Here is a 25221-nt window from a genome sequence, read left to right on the forward strand (position 1 = left end):
TACAAGAATTTCTTTATCAGGGGAAAGATAAAAGAGCAAGACCCTGCATGATACAGCGGAATTCTCATTAAACTCAACAGGCGCTTGACCTGGAATCAAGAGTAAGGTGAGGTCCCAAATTGATACAATTTACTGCTTTTATTACAATTTTGATCACAAGGACTGATTCATGTCACCCAATTTCTTTTCCTTGTTACAGTTGTTTTGCCAAGAATCAATGGAATTGAAATTTAAGAGCCTCATGTGTTTCTGTAAAATCCAATGATGGGTTGTACAGCTTTGACCTTCTTAAGTGTTCCTTTATTTGATTTGATATCTGTTCCTACAGAAAAAGTATGCTGCTCTGGCTGATCAAAATATTAATCTTTCAGAACCTCCCTGGGTATTATAGCTTAGGAGATCATAATCCTTGTGGGGAGATGTGAGTGGAATAAATACAAACTGAATCCATATTTATACTAAACTAATTAGCATTACATCATCATGGCAGAAATATCTAGAACATTACTTCATATCACTGATCTTCTGGGATGTTAAAATAGATCTTGAAAAATCTGAGATTTCTCTTTCATGTAAATGTTGAATTCTCAATTACATATTCATTAAGCTAAGGTTTTTTTAGGGTCCAAATTGAAGCCAAGATAGTATGTGAATGTTTTAAATAGAATCATTTTAGTCTATTTCATCTTTCAAGAAGAAAATCACAGTGATGGAACTCCTGAAAGTATTTCTAAACGGGATGATAGATTTGACTTTTAGAAAATAATCTGACCTCAGGCTCTGGGACCTCAAAGCAATCAGACTACCAAACACAATACACATACACATACACACACACACACACACACACACAATAACACAATATGGCCAAAATCAAGTTAAGATGAACAGCAGGAGCTTAATTTATGACATGGATAAAGAAGGCATCAAAAAAAGAGCTTATAGGTAATGGATTCCCATCTATTTAAAGACAGATAATAGGAGGCACAGAGAGAAGTCAGATCTAGGAGATCAGTGGTAGAGTGTGGGTTCAGTGTTTAATGACTGTGGGTGTAAGTCTTGAGTCTTTTTAGAATCAATTAGCAGAGTACCCTGTTTCTCCCATTATCTCTCATTTAAACCCTGGCACCAGCAACGAGGACTACCAGGAATGTCCACAACTATCGCCCCCAACTTGCCAGATCCTAAAGACGCCCCTACCTGGAAATGACAGCGTTTTTTCCCAAAGAAAGAGGTGCTTTTAATTCACTGTTTATATACATTGGAAAGCTTCAAATAAAAAAAAATGTTGTCAATGAAATCTCTTAGAAACCAATGCAAATCTACTTGCTGTAAAATCATTGCAAGGAACTTACATCCTGCATTCTGTATATCATCTAACTTTGTCCTTTACTTTCTGCCCAGAGACCTGTCAAAAGAAGAAATTTAGGTTGACTCCAAACTGAGTATCTTAGGACTTGCCAAGAAACCCCACCCCTACCCCCTACTGGACTAAAATGATCAATGATCTCAGGTAAAACATGAGAAAGGAAAAGAGGAAAAGCAATGTGCTGACAGACCCTGAGCATCCTTCATCGGAGCCCCCAAAACACAAGCCCATGGTCAGGCAACCAGCGCCCTGAATGACTCTGTCCTTACGGTTAACACTGCTATGTGGGGACACGGACCAGTAGCGCATTCAGAGATTATGAGATATTTTCTTCCAAAGTAGTATATTAATGACATTTTCAGAGCATTCCTTAACTGTCTTTCACATGTTAACAGGAAGTCTAATACATATTACTTCTTTTTTATACTCTGCATTAGCCAAAACTGAGTCAAATAAAATTTTGCCCAGAATGAATAAATGGAAGATATTTTTGTGATACTACTGATTCTAAATCAAATAACAACAAAGGAAGTATGAGAACTCATACTGATGGTCGTTCCCACACAAGCCAGGTGAAATAGAAAATTGAACATTTTTAAAACACTTATTTTTAATTATTCAAGCCTTTCAAAAGTAATGGAGTATATTGTCGTGAATAATATAGATTATTGTCTTGTTGAAGCACAAAGTGTATAAAATTAAGATGTATTTGAAATTTTGAGCCAAGGGCTTAGAGTTTGTGATATATATTTAGAAGAATGGGAGAAATAATTTTATATGTATATACATATATATATGTGTGTCTATTTCATATTTTACTAAGTAAACAAAATCTCTCTGCTATTTTAATCTAGCCCAAGATCTAATCTGATAATTAAATCTCTAGTATGGTTTGTATTGTTCTCCTCAACCACTCTTTGTTCCTTAAGGGAGGACTACAATCTCCAGATTCACATACACACGCACACACACAAGAAAAAGCAAAAAAAAAAAAAAAAAAAAAATTGAGAAAATTTAGGTGATTGCCTGCCAAAATATATCATCCTTAAAATAATAATCCAAATAAGTGATGCAAAAGCATTTTTTTCCTAAAATACCTAGATAATTACCACTTTCTCTTTCTACCTCATTAGCTGGAATATGAGTGTGTAAGGATATATTTACTCATATAATAAATATAGATATACTCAAAGGTCCTTCTGAGAAACTGTTCCTGCGTTTTCTAGCCACCTCTGTACCGAGTAAAATCCACAAGTAAAAGAAAAGTTACATTTTCTTTCTATAAACCCCTACCCTTACCTATAGCCATGTAGTCAATGAAGTTAAAGAACAAACGCCAAAGAAAAAATGGGAAAGAAAAAAGTCTTAAACTCATTTTAAAAATCAGTGGGGCTTCCCTGGTGGCGCAGTGGTTGAGAATCTGCCTGCCAATGCAGGGGACACGGGTTCGAGCCCTGGTCTGGGAAGATCCCACATGCCGCAGAGCAACTGGGCCCGTGAGCCACAATTACTGAGCCTGCGCGTCTAGAGCCTGCGCTCTGCAACAAGAGAGGCCGCGGTAGTGAGAGGCCCGCGCACCGCGACGAAGAGTGGCCCCCGCTTGCCACAACTAGAGAAAGCCCTCGCACAGAAACGAAGACCCAACACAGACATAAATAAATAAATAGATAAATTTTTAAAAATAAATTAAAAAAGGAGCTTTTAAAAAAAAATCAGCAATAATATGCATTATTTTCTAGTTAGAAACAATATGTAGATGGTGAAGGTGAGTGTAATACATCTGAGCAAATTCTTGGGGAAGTGAATAACATTAGCAGAAAAGCATTTAGAGTCAGACAGACCTACATTCAAACTAAACTCCACACTTTACCATCTACTGCACATTGGGCAAGCTACACCACTTCTCTGAGTCTTTTAATTTCGTCTGTAAATCTGGACTAATTATAGTACCTCTCATCGTATTGTTGAGATGATTAAATGAGAAAATGCATGCAGCCAGCTAGCACCATGCCTGGTACACTGTTTGTGCTTAACAAATAGCAGCTGTTGCCATTATTCATAGTTCATTGTAGCCATTTAGAAGAATGGAAAAAATATCAGCATTCAAACAACACTAGGTTAAGTGGATATTGCTATAAAATCATTACACATCATGTGGGTTGAATTTTAAATGAATTTACTAGAGAAATACACTTACCTGTAAACATTAATAGTAAATAGCAAATGCAACCAACAATGAAAAACATTATATGGAATTACTTATCTCCTCCCGCATCCTTACAAACATGCACACTCTGCTTGGTGTTGGGTATAGTGAAAAGATTAATATATGCTGACTTCCAAAAACCAATCAAGAAAATGATTGTCAGTTCAAAGTATGAAATTTCAATAGTGAAATCTTAATAATATGTTTCTAATAGCATTCACATTTGCTTGGGATTTGTTTTATTGTCAATAAAAAAGTTTATCCAAATTATATATATTTCCGTACCTCAACCCATGGTCTATTTTCTGCAAGGCAAACATCCTACTGGACTCAGTTTTAGCGACCCTTTTTCTGGAAAGCTTCCCTTGGCTACCCATCCATGAGGATCTCTCACTCTCTTCCATCTGCCCTTGACTCCGAATTTAGTTATTCTTTTCTATCAATTCATCTTTCATAAAGTCCCCTGCATCTTCCCTCTCCTTTTCCTCTGCACTACCATTTCCCAAAACCACACTGCATTACCTGCTGAACTTTATTCAATTGTTTCTTAAGTGTGTCTCCTAGTGATGGGTCTTTCCTGCATAAAACGGCGAAAAAGGTCTAAGAAGAGCTTTTATCAGGTAATTCCACTTTCAAAATGTTCAATGGCTTCCTATTGCTAGGATGACTTGTAATAGCCAAACTTTTTGACCGTGAATGGGGACGTTATTAATGTTATTAATGGGCTTAAACCAGAATCACGCAGGCAAACCAGGACTTAACAGCGAACCAACCCATTGCCAACTCTGTGCTTTTCAAACTTTCTCACCTAAATATCCCTAAGGGTGGACTCAAAACTAAACTCTCAAATTCAAATTTCTTTTAAGTTTACACATTTAAAATTCTTGAAATTCTAACATTCTTGTATATAACCATGTTCGTTTTAATGTACACATAATGTTTTTAAGTCCCAGCAACCCATTTACATGAGTAAAATTTCAAAACATCTTACCCAAAATCTTGGAGCAAAATTGACCTCAAAGAAGACTTACTATCAGGACACACAACTTCTAAAAACCCTTTGTAGTGTAGTCTATGAAAAAGCTGTCTCCTGAAACACAGAGAAGGCCATTCACAAAGACCTGGAAGTGAATTATGCTCCCCGGAGTTGAGTTGAGTCATCCATCCTTACGTAAACTCACTGCTCCACTCACAAAAGTTTTCCATATGGTCTCTTTATAAACCCACTTCCATGTCAACACTAACAAATATACCTCCTCTCTTCTTTGCTTTCCTCAACCCTCCTCAACCCTATGATCCTGGTCCATTTGCCCTGGTTGCCATATAAAATACAAGGTACCCAGTTAAATTTGAATTTCGGAAAAGCAAGGAATGGTTTTCAGTATGTCCCATGCAATATTTGGATTAAAACTGAACTAGGTATTGGTATTTTTATTTGCTAAATCTGGCAACTCTAACTGTAAAGCCATTGCTGACCACCCTCCCCACAGCCCCAGGGCTTTGAGGTTCTTCTGGATTTCTAGTACAAATCATCTACCTCTATTTGACACTTACCCTATTTTGCATGTGTTTCTATCACTTTTTATATCCATATACTTCATTTCCCTGACTTGAAAGCTCCTTAAGAATGAGGACACATATATTATATCTCTTTTTAATTTCATAATGCCTCACAGAAACTCTTGACCATAGGTGATGATTGTAAATATTGATACTTGTCAATTGAGAGATTGATTTAAAATCAGTGAGCAAAATAGCCAACAACTATTTATTAAGCAACTGCTTTCTGTTCCATTCAGAGCTATGCTGTAAATTACTTCATAAATGAGTAAGATGCAACATTTGCCTTCAAAGAGTTTAGTTTAGTAAACAAAAATTACACATCAAAAACCAGTAGTGAATGACCTGAAACAGTATATAATCAAGTATAACAGTGTATAATCATGATTATGTAGTATAGCCTACTAAGGACAACAGGAGATCAATGTGGGAGTACCCCGAAGAGAGGGAAACACTGACGAGGGGTGATCTGAATTGGGATTCAGATCTTGGGAAGGATGTAGATGAGTGGAGATGATTAGGAAGGGCAATGCCATCTGGGGAAAATCTTGGGCAACTGCAGCAAGTGGAAAGAAGACCCATCTTCACAGTATGCCTTTGCTGCATGAAAACAATCAGAATTTGTTTGGGCTGTGGTTGCAACTGGTTTTACGGGGTTCCATAGGATCAGAGCAACTATATCAGCGAAAATCTATGCAATGGCTACTACTGGATAGAGTCGTGCCATGTAGAGGCACAGGCCCTGATGTTTAAAAAAAATAATCAAAGTAAGGATGCCATTAAAGAAATCACCCACAGAGATGAGCTGGGGTTTGTCCCCAGACCACCTAAGAGAGGAAAGAACAAACATTTTTATCAGTCATAGTTATATATTACACATGGGCTCTAAATGTGTGGGTTCCTGACAACGTTTACACCTTTATCAATCTTAATTAGATCAGCGACCTTACTGAAAATTGGTGAACTTCATCTCCAGGAAACTGAGGACAGATGTTGAGGAATGTTTTCTTCAGTAGGAATTCATTTTCTTTTACAGCTTTAATCTGTTACCTCTCTATAACATGGAAAATCTTTTTTTGTTGAAGTATAGTTGATTTACAATATTGTGTTAGTTTCAGGTGTACAGAAAAGTGATTCTGTTTTATATATTTTTCGGATTATTTTCCATTATAGATTATTACAAGATATTGAATATTGTTCCCTGTGCTATACAGTAAATCCTTGTTGCTTATCTGTTTTATGCATAGTAGTTTTTAATCTGTTAATCCCATACTCCTACTTTATCCCTGCCCCCTCCCTTTCCCCTTTGGTAATCATAAGTTTGTTTTCTATGTCTGTGAGTATGTTTCTATTTTGTATATAGGTTCATTTGTATTATTCTTTAGATTCCACACATAAGAGATATCAGATAATATTTATCTTTCTCTGTCTGACTTACTTCATTTAGTATGATATTCTCCAGGTCCATCCAGGTTGCTGCGAATGGCAATACTTCTTTTTTATGGCTGAGTAATTTTCCATTATATATATATATATATATATATATACCCCCTCCATCTTCTTAAACCAATCAATCACTGGTTGATGGGAACTTGGATTGTTTCCATGTCTTGGCTATTGTAAATAGTGCTGCTATGAATATTGGGGTGCATATATCTTTCCAAATTAGAGTTTTCATCTTTTCTGGATATATGCCCAGGAATGGGATTGCTGTATCATACGGTAGTTCTATTTCAGTTTCTTTAAGGAAACTCCATACTGTTTTCCATAGTGGCTGCACCAATTTACGTCCCCACCAACAGTATAGAAAGGTTCCCTTTTCTATGAGACAGAGTATCTTTTATTTTGCTTTTGGATTGTCCTTCTCTAATAAAGTTGATGTCTTTAACATGTGCTTCTAATATGTGCTTAATTTTGCAAAATATTTTGGTACCATTTGGCATCCTCTTACCAGAAAAAGGTACAAGCCTACAAAGACTTGCTGTTTTGGTTTTAATCAGTTCATGGAATTAAATGCATTGAACCACAGAATGCTTTTATGTGACAGATATTGTGATTCACACTGAACATCCATGTGAAGATTGGCTTGGACCTTTATAAGTGACATAATTTTATTAACTAAATAGACACATAGGACAAAGAAATATGGTTTCAGCCTTCTAAAATTCCAAAGGCATCCAGTAAAATCTCTCAGAATGGGTGTTGGCAGGACTATTCTGGCACAAGGCACCTGGCAATAATGCCCAAACAATCTTCTGCAGATTCTCGCCTTCCCAAGGTACTCCTCTTCCATGGGTTACATAATGATCAGAAGACCCTGCCAAGAGGTACCTGCTCCCTGTGAGGTTCAATATGTTAGGACATCACCATTTGTTTATACTTTCTCACAAGTTAGTGCACGTTATCTCTCTTATTTTTCTTCCATTTTCCTTAATTTATTAATTTTGCTAATTAAATAACCAACAAAGGTGAGAGGATCCCACCTCTTTATCCCCATCTTGTTGTCACTTGTCCCGGTGATGACCAATGAGATAAGAGGCCCTCTAAGGTTGCCTGGACAGGAGACCTCTTGAAAGACAAAGGGGAAAATGAAATGGGGGGGGGGGGTTGGGGGGAGTGAAAGGGAAGGAAGGTCTGAACTCCAGCAGCTGCTTGGCATCCAAACTGAGTGTGCAGAGAGGAAGAGACATCCTTATCAGATCTCAGGTCCAGGTTTTTGGTGTGTGTGGAAAAAGGGAGATAAAAAAAAGGTGCACTTGGGATGAAGAGAAATAAGCAACATTGGTCCCTGCAGAATATATCAATATTTGCTTAATAACTATGCTGATGAGTTCTCTGACTCTCCCCAAATGAGTATGTGGCCATTCAGGGTCAACCAGCAAAGGACACCTCCTGAAGCTGATTTATATACAACAGACCCGTGTGCACATGTACTAGAATGGACCTTTCTCTTTGCCCATTTTGTCTGTTTCTGCTTCCTCCATATCTTTCCTGTCTCTCCCTCCTACCCTGCTGGATCTCATTTCCTTCTACCTTCCTTTCTTTCGCTAGCTCCCTTTCTCTCAGTTCTCATCTAACCTGCAACAATTTGTGTTTTATGTCCTCTGTAGTAAGGAATATGCACCCCAGAGTCCGTCCGCTTCCGTCTTTCGTTCATTTATATTTTGTGAAAGAGGGCAGTGTCCCTGGCAACATTCACTCTGCAGGAGGCTACAATTATTACTCAGGTTAAAAGAAACGTTCAGAGGAAATTCAGAAAATGATAGATACTAATCTTGAGCCTTCTGTTTCAGCCTACAAGGAAAAAATGAAGGAGCTCTCCATGCTGTCACTGATCTGCTCTTGCTTCTACCCGGAACCTCGCAACATCAGCATCTATACTTACGATGGTGAGATGCCTACAATAGAAATGCCCCTGCTGGCTGGATCAGTTGGCAAAGCTTGGATATATTTGTTTCTGTCTCACAGTTCCTGGTATAATTAAATCAATATTTTGTAGATCTTACTATTGACCTGCCGGGTCTAGCTAACGAGTCTTATTGATTGCCGTTTGCTCAAAACAGTATGAGTTTGATGCTAACGACAGCACATTAATGTCTCTTAAGAAACATGGCTGAGTGCTTATTAGCCATCGCATCCAACATGTCAACATCCACAACATGTCCGAGGCTTTTCTTTGCAAATAACGTGATATGCTAAGCTGTAATTAGAGATCACAATTTGCAAGAAAATGCTTTGTAGTTAGAAAACTCAGGAGAGAAAATCAACCACCATCACAGTTTTTTAGTGTAGTCTTTATAAAATCCCCGTATTTTGTGTGCGCATGTCAACAACCTAATAAGTTCCAATAGTAAAACCGACCTATGACTGAAGCCCCAGATAAAGAGGATTTTAAAAGAAAATCCTGAAGAACTGGCATAGCTATGAACCTTATTTTGCAGTAAAACCCTCTTGGTTTGATTTATCCTGATTCATACTACTTAATTTGATTACCTTCCTGGTTCTGCCACTATCTGCATGACCTTGGACAAGTAACTTAGATTCTTTGAGCCCGATTTAACTCTAGTATCTTCCTCCCAGTGGTGTTGTTGGGTTTAAATGGTTTCATGTTTAGCATAGAGCCTGGCCTCTTGTAAGCATTCAAAATGGTAGCTGTCATTATCAACAATACCATTTTTACTTAATTCAGTGCATTTAATCAAAATGTTTGGTGCAGTTATATATGTAGTAGATAACGCTGAGGCATATTTGGCTACCTGTTCGGCTCATAACGATTTTCTTTTCCACATGTATAAGGAAATACATTAAAGGTAAGGTGAAAGGATCTATGGCAGTTAACCCCTTCTATGCATTTAAAATATTCCAGGACTCAAAGACGTTTTTCTTTCAAGCTGATTCTATCATGGCACAAGCATCATAAATATGAATTAACTGTTTCACAAGGAAATGTCTTTCATGCAAAAAGATTTTGGTTTCCAACCAAAACTCTCATTAGAATGCAGGCCCCATGTCTACTTCGTATAAGTTCATTCAGTCAACCAGTACACTGGTCCTATCCTTAATCTGCTAAATGTGGCTGTGACTAGTAATCCAGCTATGTTTCTTCTGAGACTGTATCTCACCATGTGTTGTCACTGAGGTACCAGTGATGAATACGACTCAGGCCTCTTCTTCAAGGCACTCATGGCCTAGTAGAAGAGAATTACAACATACAAATAATCAGTAAGTGGAACTCACTGTGGTTATTTGCTAAGGCAGCATTTACTGGTAGGACACAGAAGACAGTGATGGTTTCTGCCCTCTTAGGGACTGGAGAGAGGGAAACGAAAATCAAAAGTTGTATATAAGCTGAGACTTAGAAGTCAAATAGACAATTTAGCATAGCCCATGAACTGCTTCCTAAAAGAACTGGTAGAGAATTTCAAATTCCCAAAGTCTTTAACCTTGTCTTCTCCTTCTATATTAGGTAATAATGTGAAGTGTTTATTGTAGACAAATATTATAACAAGAATTAATAATAATTATTATTATTTACATTTACAAACACTAAGTGCTATGGCCTGTGCTTGACATTTAGTATCCTTTATATCTTTTTTTTGGAACATCTTTACAATTTAATTGTAAAGCTGTATTGAGGTAACTTGCAAATCACTGCACATATTTAATGTATATAATTTGATTAATTTGGACAAGTATCTTTCATCTTTTAATCTTCACAACAGTCTTATGAGAAAGGTGCCTTTTATCTCCATCTTTTAGATGAGGAAATGAAAGCTTAAAGAAGTGAATTAAACCTTCCCAGTATCACACCCTAGTAAGCAGGGCTTACTACTTGGATGCAAATACAGGCAGTTCTGATTACAGTGTCTCTAACTCTATCCATTTAAAATCCCATCACCCTATCAAATAAGTGATTTTTATTTGCCTCTGTTCTCTTGAAATCCTTTTCCATAAATTTTATAGAATTGTACTTAAGATATAAGTACAAATTTGGATGCCTTCAGGAAGATTTAAAATATTTTTACATTTGTGAAAAAAGCCACATCATTTTTAACATACTTACTGAATTGACTTTGTCTGTATGATCTGTTAGCATTCACAGGTCTAAGTAAGGTCAGTTCCTGTTCACCTGGGGTCTTACCTGACCACAAGCTGAAAGTGCACTAACGAGGCTGCTAAAGGAACTTTAATGGAAGCTAATTTATAATTCTTCTCTGCTCTGCTCGAGTCAGAACTAGCCTGGAGACCTGGCCAGCCTGGTTGCCACAATTTTCAAGGGACATTAATAAATCAGTGAGCCCTGTGAGATTAGGGAGTGATGCAGTAGTAAAGATCTAGAAACAGTGTCACTTTAGGACACTGAGAATGCTTTAGACTGGGGAAAAAATTTGAAATGGAAAATCATAACTCTTTTCAGATACTATTGTGATGCCCAACAGAGACTGGCCTGACTTTGGGTGGGTTCCGAGGACAAAACAAGGACCGGGGGGCCGAAATGAGAGGGGTGTAGTCGGGGGTTCAAAATAAAAAATTGCTCATCTAAAAGTGAGAGCTGTCCAATGAGCTTTTAAAAATCAGTATATTTTACTAAGCTGTAAGTTGTGTAATTACACTAATATCCTAGCAGGCGCTAGCTATCACTCTATTTTATACTATAAATTATATTATTTTACATTATAAATTATATTATGCATTTATTTTCAGGTTTTTGCCCATTTAATTACTATGCATATTATGCAGCTATTGAGTTTAAATATTTTTAAAATGTACAGAGTGTATAAATCGGATAAGCAGATGTTGCCCCCTCCCTCCCCTACCACAATGCCTCTTCCCCCACTTCCTGTCTACAGGTGAGGGATGATGAAGAAGGACATTCTAAGTAGCAACAAAGTAGAAGCAAAGATATTACCATGGTACCCTGTCTTATTGTCTTCATTAGACTGTAAGCACCTTGAAGGCAGGGACCCCCATCACAGTGCCCTCCCCAGAGTGGACATTACATTGCTTGATGACTCAGATCAACAGACACACTGAAGGGCAAAACAGGAACCAGCAGGATGTCTTGCACATGAGCCTTGACTGCGCCAAGTATTTCCAACTATTCAGGGAGCTACATCGGTTCCCACACAGCTCCTGTGATTTCTAACCACAGGATTAGGTGTGAGAACTGGAGGCCTTTGTTCTTTTCCTCATTATTTAATCTGAAAATGTTTCCAGCTATGCTAATTTCCAAAAAAAATAAATAAATCTAAATCTGTGCCTCCTTGCTTTTCATATGAGGCTCATATTTATTCAAAAGGAAAATAAAGTTAGTTTAAAATCGATTCAGGCTATTTTTTTCTGGGCACGCCTACCATGATTCAACTCCCTATGGACATTATTGAATTTCCCAACACTGTAAATATTTATCCAGTTAAAGTATATCCATAATTATACTAAAGAAAGAGGTCTTATATGTTCAAACAATGTAGAGTAAATGATCATATGCAGTATTTTACTCATCTTTGCCAGAATAACAAGGCTACTTTTAATTGCCAGAACTCAAATTATTTTAGTAAACCCATGCCTGTGTTCTGTGTGCTGAACCTTCTCAAATATTCATCTGTCAGATATGGAAGTGAAGCAAATCAACAAACGTGCCTCCGGCCAGGCTTTTGAGCTGATCTTAAAGCCACCATCTCCTATCTCAGAAGCCCCACGAACTTTAGCTTCTCCCAAGAAGAAAGATCTGTCCCTGGAGGAGATCCAGAAGAAACTGGAGGCTGCAGAGGAAAGAAGAAAGGTAACTTTTTCCACAGGTTTTTTAATTCTGCTTCCTCTTTTCCTTGCCTTCTCTCTCTCCTCTTCTCTCTCCCATCCCCTCCCCCACCCCTCCGTTTTCACACACACACACACACACACACACACACACACTTCCATCAGAAGTTCAGACAATGACGTCTGAACCTGCACATGTAGGTCTTCTAGACATAGATCCAGGCTACTTCAAGTAAAAACTGCTGCTTTGAGGCTAGTTAAAACCAAAGATCTCAGACACTGAAAGAACTTCAGTGCCCTAGTGCCCTCCCCCCATCTTGGACCCATTTTGATGAAAGCCTCCCTGCCTTAGCCTATCCTTGCTGTCAAGAAAGCACAGCCTTAGGTACCGTAACTCCAGGGGTTGCGGTGGGGAGAGGTGCCCAAGTGGTGAGCCCTTCCTCTCAGAGTCTGCGTCCTGCCCCAAAGCATAGTACATGGTTTTGCTCGGGACTAGAAAGCACCACATACTCCCTCTGAGATATTTCCTGCCCAGAAACGCTGTTCACCCCAGGGTAAGGGCCAGAAGCTTGCCCCTGTCCCCAAGGCCTCGAAGTTGGTTCAACACTTCTATGTTGGATACTTACAAAGAAAATGAAAACAGTCCTTCTCCTAAAGACTGAATTCTCCAACAGGGAGTGCAGAACAAACCCAAATGTGTGTGTATGTGTATGTGTTTATATAGACCTACATGCACACACACACACACACTCACACGTATGTACATATATAACTGTAGCATCAAATAACAAGGCTCAGAGATCATACATCCTAGATTAAGTTTTCTGAACCAAAAATACTTTTTGTTTTAATCTTTGTGGTTGGAAAATCTTCCTATGTCGTGTAACCTTCTGATCACAATTTCAACTTTTACTCAGGTGAAGTTCTCTTTACATCCAGTGAGTATTTCTTTACATATTATTTATTGTATTTGACCAATCACTCTTGTTATCAATTTGGATTTCAAAGGAAGGAAACTAAGCTACTAACCCAAGTAGACATACAGGAAGTTGCTTTAGAAACATTTATCAGGTTTTTTTGTTGTCATTTATAGCTTTCTTCTCATAGTAAAACTGAACGAACGTATTCAGAGTTACAATCCTTCGAGACTGTCGCCAACAAATATGAATAACTAACTACAATAGTAGAGAGCATGTTACAGTCAAGGTAATTTAAGGTCTCACCGAAGCAGTGGCATCTTATAGCTAACCGGTGTAAATATAGGTCATAGGTTGACATATGGAGATGCCATGGCTTGATTAGAAGTCAGTAACTGACCTGAAATTGAAAATTAGAGATGAAAATTCAACATCATAGTTCAGGATGTTGCTGGTATATTTAATTTGAAGGAAATTATTAAAAGAAAAAGAAAAACACAGAGATGATCAAAATTAACTGGATGTGCTCATAAAATTCCCTGAGTTAACTAATTACTGATTCTGCTAAAATTCATGTACCCTGACAACAATAAATTATCAACAATTACACATTTAAACAAATGAATTTAACTAGAAATTGGCCATGTGGCTAAAAGACATTTACAAATGTAATCATCCAGCATTGCGACACCCAGGAGAAATATTCTTTGGAGCCCTTTAAAATCAGTATTCCGTCACATTTCTGCTCTTACTAAAATTTTCAAAAAAATGATTTTCAAAAAAATCATTATATAGATTATGTCCAGGTACTAGGGTTTTAATTAGAAGAAAATACAACTAATTAACAGAAAGTGACAGCTTAAGAAATCATTAATTGATTTTTTTTCTATTGCCTGGTACTGACTTAATTAGCGCTCATGTGAGGAACTGTTAATTCTCTTTAAAAAGAATTCTTTAAATTCTTTAATTCTCTTTACAGAGCCTTTAGCAAGTGCATATATCTCAGTAACTATCTAAGTGAGGACATGCATATAAGCAAAACCCAACTCAACTAACTGAAGCAAAAAGAGGGTATGGGACTAAAATCCTCAGAGTGTTACAGCTTCAAAAACAGCTTGATCCAGGAGCTCAATATTTCTTTTTACATTTATCATTTCTTTCTGCCACTAATTGGTCTCAATACCAAGGATTTTTTGTTTCAGTCAGTCCCAAATTATTTTTCTCACAAATTAGCAACTCCAGCAGGAAGAGAGCTTCTCTTTCCTAATAGTTCTAACAGAAGTCTTAGAATTGAGTCTCAGTGACCTGTGTCGGGTCACATGCCCAACCCAATAAGATGGTACTAAATAAAGCAGGACAAAGAGAACTGGTAGTTCTGGGGTGAAAAGTGCTATTCATATGGGGTGGTCAGAAAAGGCCTCTTGAATATGAGAACATTTGAAAAGAAGCATGAAGATAGTGAGGGAAAACATTTGAAAAAAAGGCAAGAAGGTAAGGAGTGAGCCATGGGACTCTTCTCTGGGGGACAGAATTTGAAGTAAAGAGAATAGCAAGTGCAAAGGCCCTGAGGTAGGAGTATGCTAGGACTATTCAAGAAATAACACAGAGGACAGTATGGTGGGAGTAGAAGGAGAAAGGGGAGACTGGTAGGAACTGAGGTCAGAGGTAGCATTTTTAAGGACCCTGACTTCAAATGAAAAAGACGGTCATTGGGAAGATAAAACCATTTCACTCCTTGTGAATCACAGCCTATATTCAGAGAAATACCTGCTTTAAAAAGCTGGATGACTAGAAAAATAAATAGTGTTAGATAAATAGAGAAGATGTGAAAGTCTTCTAGATGTAGAGAATGGTTCCAGAACTAAGGATACCCAGAGGTGAGAGTGCAGAAAGTGTGTTTTCAGGGCAGTGGGTAGACCAGTAGTTTGGGCTAGTGGCCTAGGGTAGGGGGTTAGAGAGTAGTGAGGTGAGATCGTGGAGGGCCTTCAATGACAGGTTAGGTGTTCAAACTCCATTTTATCTAAGAAATGAGGAGTCACTAAAGGCTTTCAAAAATACTCAGATGTCCAGCCTAGCCGAGTGACCGGCAACATTCATATTGCCCTGGTTCCATTTCCTTTCTTACAAGCTAACAGTTTGTAAAGATTCCGCTTACCAAACATAATACATTTAAATAAGTATTAATTCCTTTTGTCATGGTTATAATCAAAGCATCTATAACTGCCAATTAATATTTTTGATTATCATAAAATAAGCATTCTCTCACTAAATTAACATAATTCTAACTCAAAGTAAGGATAAAGATAGACACAGAGGTATTTCACAGAGGTGAAATATGACTTCTGATAGGGCTTTTAAAACAAAAAGGTTATGAGACCCCTCCCCCTCCATTAGTACCCTTGAAAGACTTGCTTCTGGGACCTGAGTTTAGAGATCATGTCTGGGAAGCAGTGACCTACCTAGGCTGTGCTGCTGGAGCCTGCTGGATTTGGAGCTGGAGGGCTGCCACTGACTCACCTCCATGTGGGCTCAAATTCACTCTGTGTTCAATGTTTTGGCAGTTTCCCCAATTCCTCACTCCATCTGTTGATACTATTGCAGCACTGATCATCTGGTCACTACGTTAAATGCTCCTCCCTTAGGCTCCTTTGAACCAGAACTAATGCTCCATTGATTAGTTGGTAGAAGATTATTATAAAAGGAATAAGTCCTTTTCCTGATTTGTTTCTTCCTTCTTTGATTATCTCTGAGAATCAGTATTCACCTCCATGAGACCACATTACCTCATGAGGTCAGCTTTGAAGCTCATTATTTGAAATTAAAGTTTCCATACAGCAGCTTACCCATGTGGATGAAATGATATGAACACTTCAGTTATCCATCCATCCATCCATCCACCTATCCATCTATCCATTTGTTCATTCAACAAACATTTATTTAGTGAGAGGCAGCAGAGCTAAGCTAACCATACACTCCAGTTGGCCCAGGACAACCCCAGATTATTCCTACTGTTTGTTTGTCATTATTATCTCAATCTCGTAAGTATCCCAGTTTGGACAATAAATTATGTGATTATGGTAAGACAAGCACAGTGTTTAAGAGCATCTTTAAAAGCATAGTGGTTAAGAACACATGGTTAAGGAGAATGCCTGTGATCAAAGTCTGGTTTCGCCACTTAATAGCTGTGTGACCTTGGGCAAGTCACTAATCTCATTATGTCTTATTTTATCCATCTGTAAAATGAGACTAACAGTAGGACCTGCATCCTGGAGTTATTGTGAGAATTAAAAGAGTTATTCCATATCACAAGCACTGTGAAAGTGTCAGCTATTATTGTGTAAAAACACATCCAATTCCAACCTCACAGAGATGATGATCTAGCAAACACATGATTTTATAAAGAAAGCTTCTCATTAACACAGATACTGAAATGTTACTGTATAATACATTTCATAAATATTTTTAAACATTATAAAATATTAGTTATCAAATTACAAAGGTGGTTTGATAGGTAACAGATATATAAATAGTTCAGCCCAACTAAAAGTGGCTTCAAAAAATTAGTACTATGAAAAACAATGATGAAAACTTAAGGAATTGAATGATATTGATAAAATCTCATGCTAAAATCAATTAAATTAAAAAGAAAGTTATTCAAACCACTCCAGTAAACTATAATTGGCATACTGACAATACTGGCACAATCAACTCCAAAGTCATCGAACCTCCGAAAGAAATCTGTGTTGCTTATTTTTAATAATATGGCCTCGAACTGGACCATTTGTCACCAAACATGGTAGACTTACCTTTTCCATTTGTCGGCATCTCACATTGTAGATGGCAACTAAAGCCGGATCCGGTAAAAGGTGGGTGGTTTGTATAGCAATGATTATGAGCTAAAGTGCTGGATTATTCACAATTCAACATTCAGGAAGCGTTCTGCTCCTTAGAGAATGTGACACGTGGTCCACACTCTTCCCGTGTGTGAAAAGCACCCCCGTGATTCTTTCCTAGGAGTTAACCACAGTAAACGCACTACAGACTCTGGCAGAAGGGCTCATTCTAAAGGTGTTTGGATTTCAGTCATTTTAAATTTCTTATTATGCTTCTGATTCTTCAACACAAAGTGAATATTAAACCCTTTTGTTTTACATAATTATATTCAATCATCATATTTAACAAGACTTTATTTGTGACTTTAGCTGGGTTAATAATGTTTTTTCATTGTTAACAGTAAAGCAAATAATTAGAGGCACATCATCTAACCTACTACAGTAAAAGCACTTAGGTACTAGGAGATCTAGCGTCGGATAAATGGTTCCAGAAGGCAAGAAATATATCCAAATGATGAAAAGGGACAAGAAATAGAGAGGTATGGGGACTTCCCGGCGGTCTAGTGGTTAAGACTTCACCTTCCAATGCAGGGTGCGGGTTCGACGCCTGGTCGGGGAGCTAAGATCCCACATGCCTCACGGCCAAAAAACCAAAACGTAAAACAGAAGCAATATTGTAACAAATCCAATAGAGACTTTAAAAATGGTCCATCAAAAAAAAAAAAATACTTTAAAAGAAAATAGAGAGGTAGAAATGTGTATACTTCAAAACACAGAGAAATAAAAACTAGCACTATCTAAAATATAGTCTTAAATCTCCTCTGTGTACCCAAAGTAAAATGAGTTTTATTATACCACTTAACTCAAATTTATCTTCCATTTCATTATACAGTAATTAAATGCTTATACTCAGTAATATAAGAAATGGTAATGAACCTCTTTGGAAAATTATATAGTTAAAGTGTTCCTAAATGTACAATAATTCTTCTCACCATCTCATTATTTTTCCCTTCACGTATCTCTCTTGTAATTATTTCAGTGATACTGAGTTCAATGTGAGGAAATTTCTGCCTAGAATAGGTGTTCACCATCAATGTGGCTCCGCTATTACAATAGCAAGATGGAGATGTTCTGCATCTCCCAGAACATCATGTTGGATGTCTTAGCTCTATAAATACTTTGCCTTGACATTCGCATTATACCTGCTGGTCATTATCATGCCCTCATTTTCTACTTCCACATTTCAGTGACCTTCAACATTAGGTACATGCTATTCAGAAATGTTCCTCCATGGTCAGATCCTTTTCCCTTAAACAATTTATTTTTAACAACTTTTAGCAAATCCCACCTCTCCAGCTTCCCTATGAGTCAATCAAGATTCCTTTCTGCTAATCTGCCCAAACAAGGAATAAAGTAAGAATACCTATTCGACCACGTAGCAAAAACTTTACTCCTACTGAAATGAAGGAAAATGCTTCTACTTTTATATAACACATCCTCACATTCATTTTCTGTTTTAAGGCAGTTTTCTGGACTAAATACTTATTTGCTTATTGATAGAAATATTAGAATCAGAACCAGTGAGGCCGTGACTGGGAGATTAAAGCTGTATTCATAGAATCAATTTCTCCCCAGGAACAAAGTTAGAGAGGTTATAGGTGGTGATATCTGGATGCCAGGCTATGTAAGAAGGAAGAAGAATTACAACTTTCTGCAGCAGTGGAGTTCCAGAGACCCTAGGAATTGAGATCAAAGCCCTCAGGGCTGTTAGCTCCATGGAAGAATTTAAGAGTTGAGTATGTATGAGGAAGAATCAAAACTGGGAGGCAGACATATTTTCTTGGTGAGGAATTCTTTCCATAATCAACTTCTCATCCTGTATTTTTTTTCCATGGACTTGAGCTTTAAATATTTGAAACATGTATAATTATTAGATCCTACTAATGCATGAGTTGAGGCAGTGGTGGTTGTAACAATCCCTACCAGTGTGTAAGGAAAGGCTCCATGGAAGCGAGTGGCCCTGAAGGGTGGCCTGGCCCGGTTAGGCAGGTCTTCATCATTGAGCAGCGGCCTCACGTGAGAACGTTCTGTACTGCCTTCTGTTTCTGTTTCACCCCATTAATTGTGCTAAAGGAATGCACTTGACACCTAGGCTGGGTAATCTCATTTAGCCCCAGTGGCTGCAAAAGTACTAACGCCATTAATTGAGGCATTTCAAACTGAGCCAAACGCCACACTCCACAAATGCAACAGGCCTCCCTCCTTTCGTGATTATGGGCCCCTGAGGGAGTCTGTGTTCACACAGTCCAAATGTGTCCCACCAAGGCAAGAGATCTGAAAAGGAATGTATTGCTCTATTACCCTTTCAATGCCAAGGCCTTCCCTTCTCAATCCTATTCCCCTGCTGTCTCCTGACTGGTTTTGGCTCTTTCACAAAAGAAAATTAAGAGCACAAATATAAACATCAAGTTACAACACAATTTCACAAAGTGCCAAAGTTAATTTGAGCATCTGAAAATTAAAAATGACGCAGTTGCTTCTGGATAACTATCCATGGTAACTCTGCGAGAAACGGCCACAGAAAAATCCAGGTAGATCCTATCCAGGGCAGCGCTAGAAGCACTGATCTATGGGAGAAAGAGGAGGGGAAAGGGACTTACTAACATACCAAGCAAAAAGTTCACGTATCTACTGGCTTCAGCAGCCTTGGCTGATGGACCATGTCGTACAGAGGAATACAATCTAAAAGCACTGCTATAGAGGATTTTGAAAAATTTTGTTTTGCTTTATTTTGATTGATTTGGTGTTCTTTGGTTTCCTGAAGCTGTCCCATCGTTTTCTGCCCATTACAAGAGATACCTAAGGCCCCAATCTTATCCATAATTCTTGGACACATTGCACCCTTGTTTTGTGATAACCCAGACTTCTCTCCCTCAAAAAGTTGTCTGGACTTAGGTTACGTAAATTGAATTGAACTTTCTGAAATGAAAGATCAAAGTCATTTCCTCTTACTTCTTTGTGGTGCTTCCTTAACTGTGAAAATTCTTAGCAGTACAGCCCCATTCAGTGTACGTGTGCTGGCGGAGAGGAGGGAGTTAAGGAAGGGCTGACTGTCACCAACCGCGAGGACACCTGAATCCACTCACCGTCAATAACTAAAGGAATGTGAACAGATATCCTGCCCACGTGAGATAACCAAGATTCTACATCTGAGTTTAGGTGTAGCAGAAGGTTCATTTGCCATCCTCTCCTGTCACAAGTGTTTTGAGTATTCCTTTCAATAATAATGGCTGCCGTTTGCTCAGCACTAACTTAACTCGATATTAGGCACCGTGCTGAATACCTAGTAAACATTATTTCATTTGATGCTGGCAAATAGTCCTATGAGAAAGCTACTATCTTTATGCATATGCCAAAAAAATAATTTCATGAAGACTTCTCTCAGAGAGAAACTTTAAACACACACACACACACACACACCTTTAGTCAGTCTCTCTTTCCCTGTGTCACAATTCAGTAGTCCTGGTAGCAGTAGATAAGCAAAGTCAATGTAGGATGTTTTACCAATAGTCCCACCTAGAGGCAGGACGATGAATAAGCTAGAAAATATTTTTTCATGTTTCTTCCAGAAAGGCTCCATTTGATCTTGAACTTACTTTGTGTTAACGTTTTATCATTTTTCATAGTATTTTTTGCAAGCTATAGCAAAGCAAGAATGAAATGGGTCCACTAAAGATGTCAGTGAAACGATTATGGGGTTAAAACAAGAAGTGGGGCTGGTTCCCAGAACTGTCTGTTTAATCTCCAGTGAGTCACTAGACATATTCCTGATAAACTTCAGAATAACCACATCAACAAAGACTCTTAAGGCTGTCTGATTTTACCATTCCTGTAGAATTTTATCTAAAGAAAAGTTTCTTTCCCTGTCAGACTTCGTATTGTTTATACATCACAATCTCTCCAGTAAGGGCCCACGACCACTCCCATCAACTGAAATATCTTCCTATTAATGTTTTTAATGGTAATCAATATTTAGCCCATGAAATGTTCGTTTGATCTACCATTGTTTAGATATTCACATTTACGATTACTCCTGTGAAGCCTCACCTCAGAGGACCAGCTGATCCCAAGGAATTACCCAGGAACTATGGATGTGTAATAATTTAGTCTTAAACCTGGATAGTTCAGTATTGGGTAAGACTTCTCTTAGCTGCATAATTGCGGAGGAGAAGATGAATGTGGAAAGATGTTAATATATCCAGGGTCATTGACACAGTTAGGACTTAAACACAGACCTGACACCAGAGCCCATGCCAGTGTATTTTTCAAAAAGTAGGCTGTGAACTGCCTGCATGACAATCACTAGGGATGCTTATCAAAAATGTAGCTTCCTGGGTCTTACCAAAGAACTGCAGAGTCAGAATCTCGCGGGTGGATACCAGGCCTCGGCATAATTATCAAGCACCCCTCTGACTGTTAACATACAGAACCGTATAGCCTCCTGATGCTGCAGGAGAATTACAGTGCACAAAAATGTGCGGGACGTGCCGGAGTGGGGTACACAAGGTTTCTGATGTTTCTGCTGTAATCACTGAGCAATCACAGGGTTTCACAGGTGACCCAGGTGGCCTTGGCATATTCAAGACGGGGCCAGAAAAGGAGTTTCTGTTGCCTGTGGCCATATGGAGATGAAGTTTGCGCTGTTCCCAAGTCTCCAAAGAGAATTTGGTGCACGAAAAAAAAAGAGCAGAGGTGGGCATGGAATAAAATGAGAAAGTGAATTTAACAATTTGGGGAAAGTTGAAAGGCTCATTGCAGGGCCCAGCCTACAACTGATCAAAAACAATGAGGCAGGAAAAAGATGGGAACGTGCCCCAATCCTCACCTATTTTCCTCAGGCTTCCGTGGATGTTGCCATCAGGTGATTAATTACAGCATTCCCTGTTGCGTAAATGCTTAGCAGCAACTTATGAAAACAAAAACTCTTCCAGGAGGGTAAAATGCTTCTTCTTCTAAAACAATCTACCCAAAAAACTCACAGCTGAAAATTCAGCTCACTACATTTCCCCACTCACCACATTCTATAGAAAATTCTAAGGCATGCAGATGAGCAGGGAATTGACAACGGTGCTCAAGGCTAGAAGTACTATTCATTTGAAAAGAAAGCTGTCTTGAATCAGTGGACCATTATTCCACCAGGTTTGTGTCTGGGTGATTCTAAGATGGATATGTTTTTCTTCCCCAGTCTCAGGAGGCTCAGGTGCTGAAACAATTGGCAGAGAAGCGGGAACACGAGCGAGAGGTCCTCCAGAAGGCTTTGGAGGAGAACAACAACTTCAGCAAAATGGCAGAGGAGAAGCTGATCCTGAAGATGGAACAAATTAAGGAAAACCGTGAGGCTAATCTAGCTGCTATTATTGAACGTCTGCAGGAAAAGGTAATCATAACAGAGTCCTGAGCAGATGCACGCATTCATATGCAACACGGCCAGATGAACTCTCAAATGCCCAGGCACCAGAGACTTAATCAATCTCTGCTGCAGGTGCAGAAGGCACCTAACCCCATGGGCAGGGTTTCCCGGGGTAGCATGGCCTTAGTGGGCACTGAAGCATGGTTGAGGAATGGGAGTAGGACTTAAAGCTGGAATTCTGTCAGATTTTCCAGTGGTGAGTAGATTGAGGGAGGCTGATTCCTGCTTTTCAAATGTATAACAGACTTCGGTACAAGTCTTAGGAACCCATCTACTGGAAAAGTATTAAATTGTAAATATTAACTATTTCATACAGTCAGTAATAAATGACAATAATATATAGTAAAATAATAAATTTAGTCTAATAATTAATATATAATATTAAATATGTAAAGGTTTTGTCAAAATATATTTGGACATATTTCCACACATTTGGAAAAACATATTTGTCAGAAAAGGGCAGAATATTTATGAACAGCGGAAAACCCATTCTCTCCATGTAGGAAGATCTACACTAAAAGCTAGGAGGGGAAGTTCATTTACTCAATTTCTGGCATCCTGGTGCCTTTCTTCTCACCAACCTGAACATATAACTATTCCCATCAGTCAGGATGAACAGTCCCGGAAATCCTCTAGAAATTGTTCTCTCAGAACCGCTGTATCTTTTACTCCGGATAATTGTGAATCAACCTTCATCTCTCATCCTAGGCCCTAAAAAAATAAAAGCAAATGGCATTGCTAGGAATGGGGCATGCTGATCTTATTCCAGGACTGGCAATTAGACCTTTAATATCCAGTGCAAGATTTATATCAATCCAAGTGGTGGGATGAATTGGGAGATTAGGATTGACATATGTACACTGATATGTATAAAATCGATAACTAATAAGAACCTGCTTATGAAAAAATAAATAAAATAAAATTTTAAAAAAATTAAATTAAATTAAAAAAAGGCATATCAATCCAAGGCTATCCAGGAGCATTACTGTTTTTTAAAATTACACATACTCAAACACACAACAGATCCTTCTTGATTTCAGTTGTAAAATAGTTCATAAAATTTGCATATTTAACTATTATTTCCAGAAGTGCTGGATTTTAATGGGCAATTTATGTTTCTCTGTGTATTTTTCTTCACCCACCCCTCTGGCCAGCTCCTTTTTTCTCTCTTCTCACTCTCACCCAGAACTGGTCTCCTCCCTCCATGCATACATATTTGCATACACACTTGCATGTCTACATACATGCATACATACAGTTTGTCCTGGAAATAATCAACCTGTGGAATGCTTAATATTCCTGGCATCAAGCTGCAGAATCTCCAGGGGTGAGACTCAGGCATCCATATTTTTTTTTAACTCTCCAGATGATTCCAGTATGCAGTCAGGTTTGAGAACTAGCGGTTTGTAGCCTGTTCTGATGTAAATCTCAGCTGACAGCATTTTATCCTGTGCTGAATGATGCAGCCCACATCATTTTTAGGGCCACATTTTCCCTGGAATTCCATAGCTAAAGAGACAGTTTTCAAATCTAATAGAATCTTTGACCAGTGACAGCCAAGATCTGTTATCTTCTCAGTAAAGTGGAGACACTCCTTAGAGCATACTAACTTTACTTCCATTTGTTGTATTTTAAGTACATTGTAGATTTTTTGTTGACATATGGTATATGTGTTTGTATGTACACATGTATGTATGCTTCTTCCTAAAATAAGACAAAGTTAGTTTTTTATTGTGACTTTTTCTGAATGAAATTACTGCAATGAAGTTAGAAATTAAAAAAGAGGATCAATAATAATAATTATGCTGAAAGTGCATGAAACTGCCAATATAACATAAGCTTTTCTGGAATCTCCCACATCAAAAGATGATTATTACTGAAATGACATCTATTAGTGAGATAGTCATGAGGCGACCACACTAAGTGCCCACCATTTTGACAGCCCTCACTGGCCCTACCGATTAGCCAAGAGATGTGATACAATTCCACGTGAGCTTTTGCAGCGATCTGCCTACCACCCAGCCCTCAGTCCCCCTCCTCTTCAATTAATCAAATTGAGCATTTGAGCAGAGCATGTCCCTTGATGGTGGCTATGATGGTATCCTCAGTGTCATTCACTGATGAATTCCCACAGACCTCTCAGAGTCCCAGCCATGTTAGAACAAAGTCTTTAGATAAGACTGAAAGCCTAAAGCAAAATCAATGCTGGTGGCACTTTAGAACCTACTGAAGAGCTCTTTAAAATGAGAGCCTCTGATGTAGCTGTCTGGGGCGGAACCCAGAGATCAGCATTATTTTTAAAGCTTACCCATAGGCACTCATATTTAGCCAGGGTTGAGAAGCACCGAGTTAAAGGCTTCTTAAATATGTTTTCTTATGTTGTCATAAATGATATTTAAATCTTTTTTATTTTTTGTTCCGTAAACGTGTTCGTTCTTCCTTCAACAATGTTACACTCTTTTTTTTAACATATATTACTATTCATTTATTGAATAAATGAGCACCTATAAAAATATAAAAACACTAACATGTGAGTAATACGTGGGCAGGTACTGTGTCTATATTATTCACCACTGAACACACAGTGCCTAGAATGTGGAAGAACTCAA

At 38.2% G+C, this 25221-nt stretch overlaps 1 protein-coding gene across 1 annotated transcript in view; it reads left to right on the plus strand.

The window, feature by feature from the left end:
- Nucleotides 1-25221, plus strand: part of STMN2 (stathmin 2) — a 49397-nt gene that overhangs the window by 18627 nt on the left and 5549 nt on the right. Inside the window, exons 2-4 of the mRNA XM_068525538.1 lie at nucleotides 8429-8524; nucleotides 12245-12417; nucleotides 22388-22579. Of these exons, the coding sequence (XP_068381639.1) occupies nucleotides 8429-8524; nucleotides 12245-12417; nucleotides 22388-22579 (461 nt within the window). The remainder of the gene's footprint in view (nucleotides 1-8428; nucleotides 8525-12244; nucleotides 12418-22387; nucleotides 22580-25221) is intronic.

This window comes from Eschrichtius robustus, chromosome 17, assembly GCF_028021215.1.
Source record: "Eschrichtius robustus isolate mEscRob2 chromosome 17, mEscRob2.pri, whole genome shotgun sequence".
NCBI lineage: Eukaryota > Metazoa > Chordata > Mammalia > Artiodactyla > Eschrichtiidae > Eschrichtius > Eschrichtius robustus.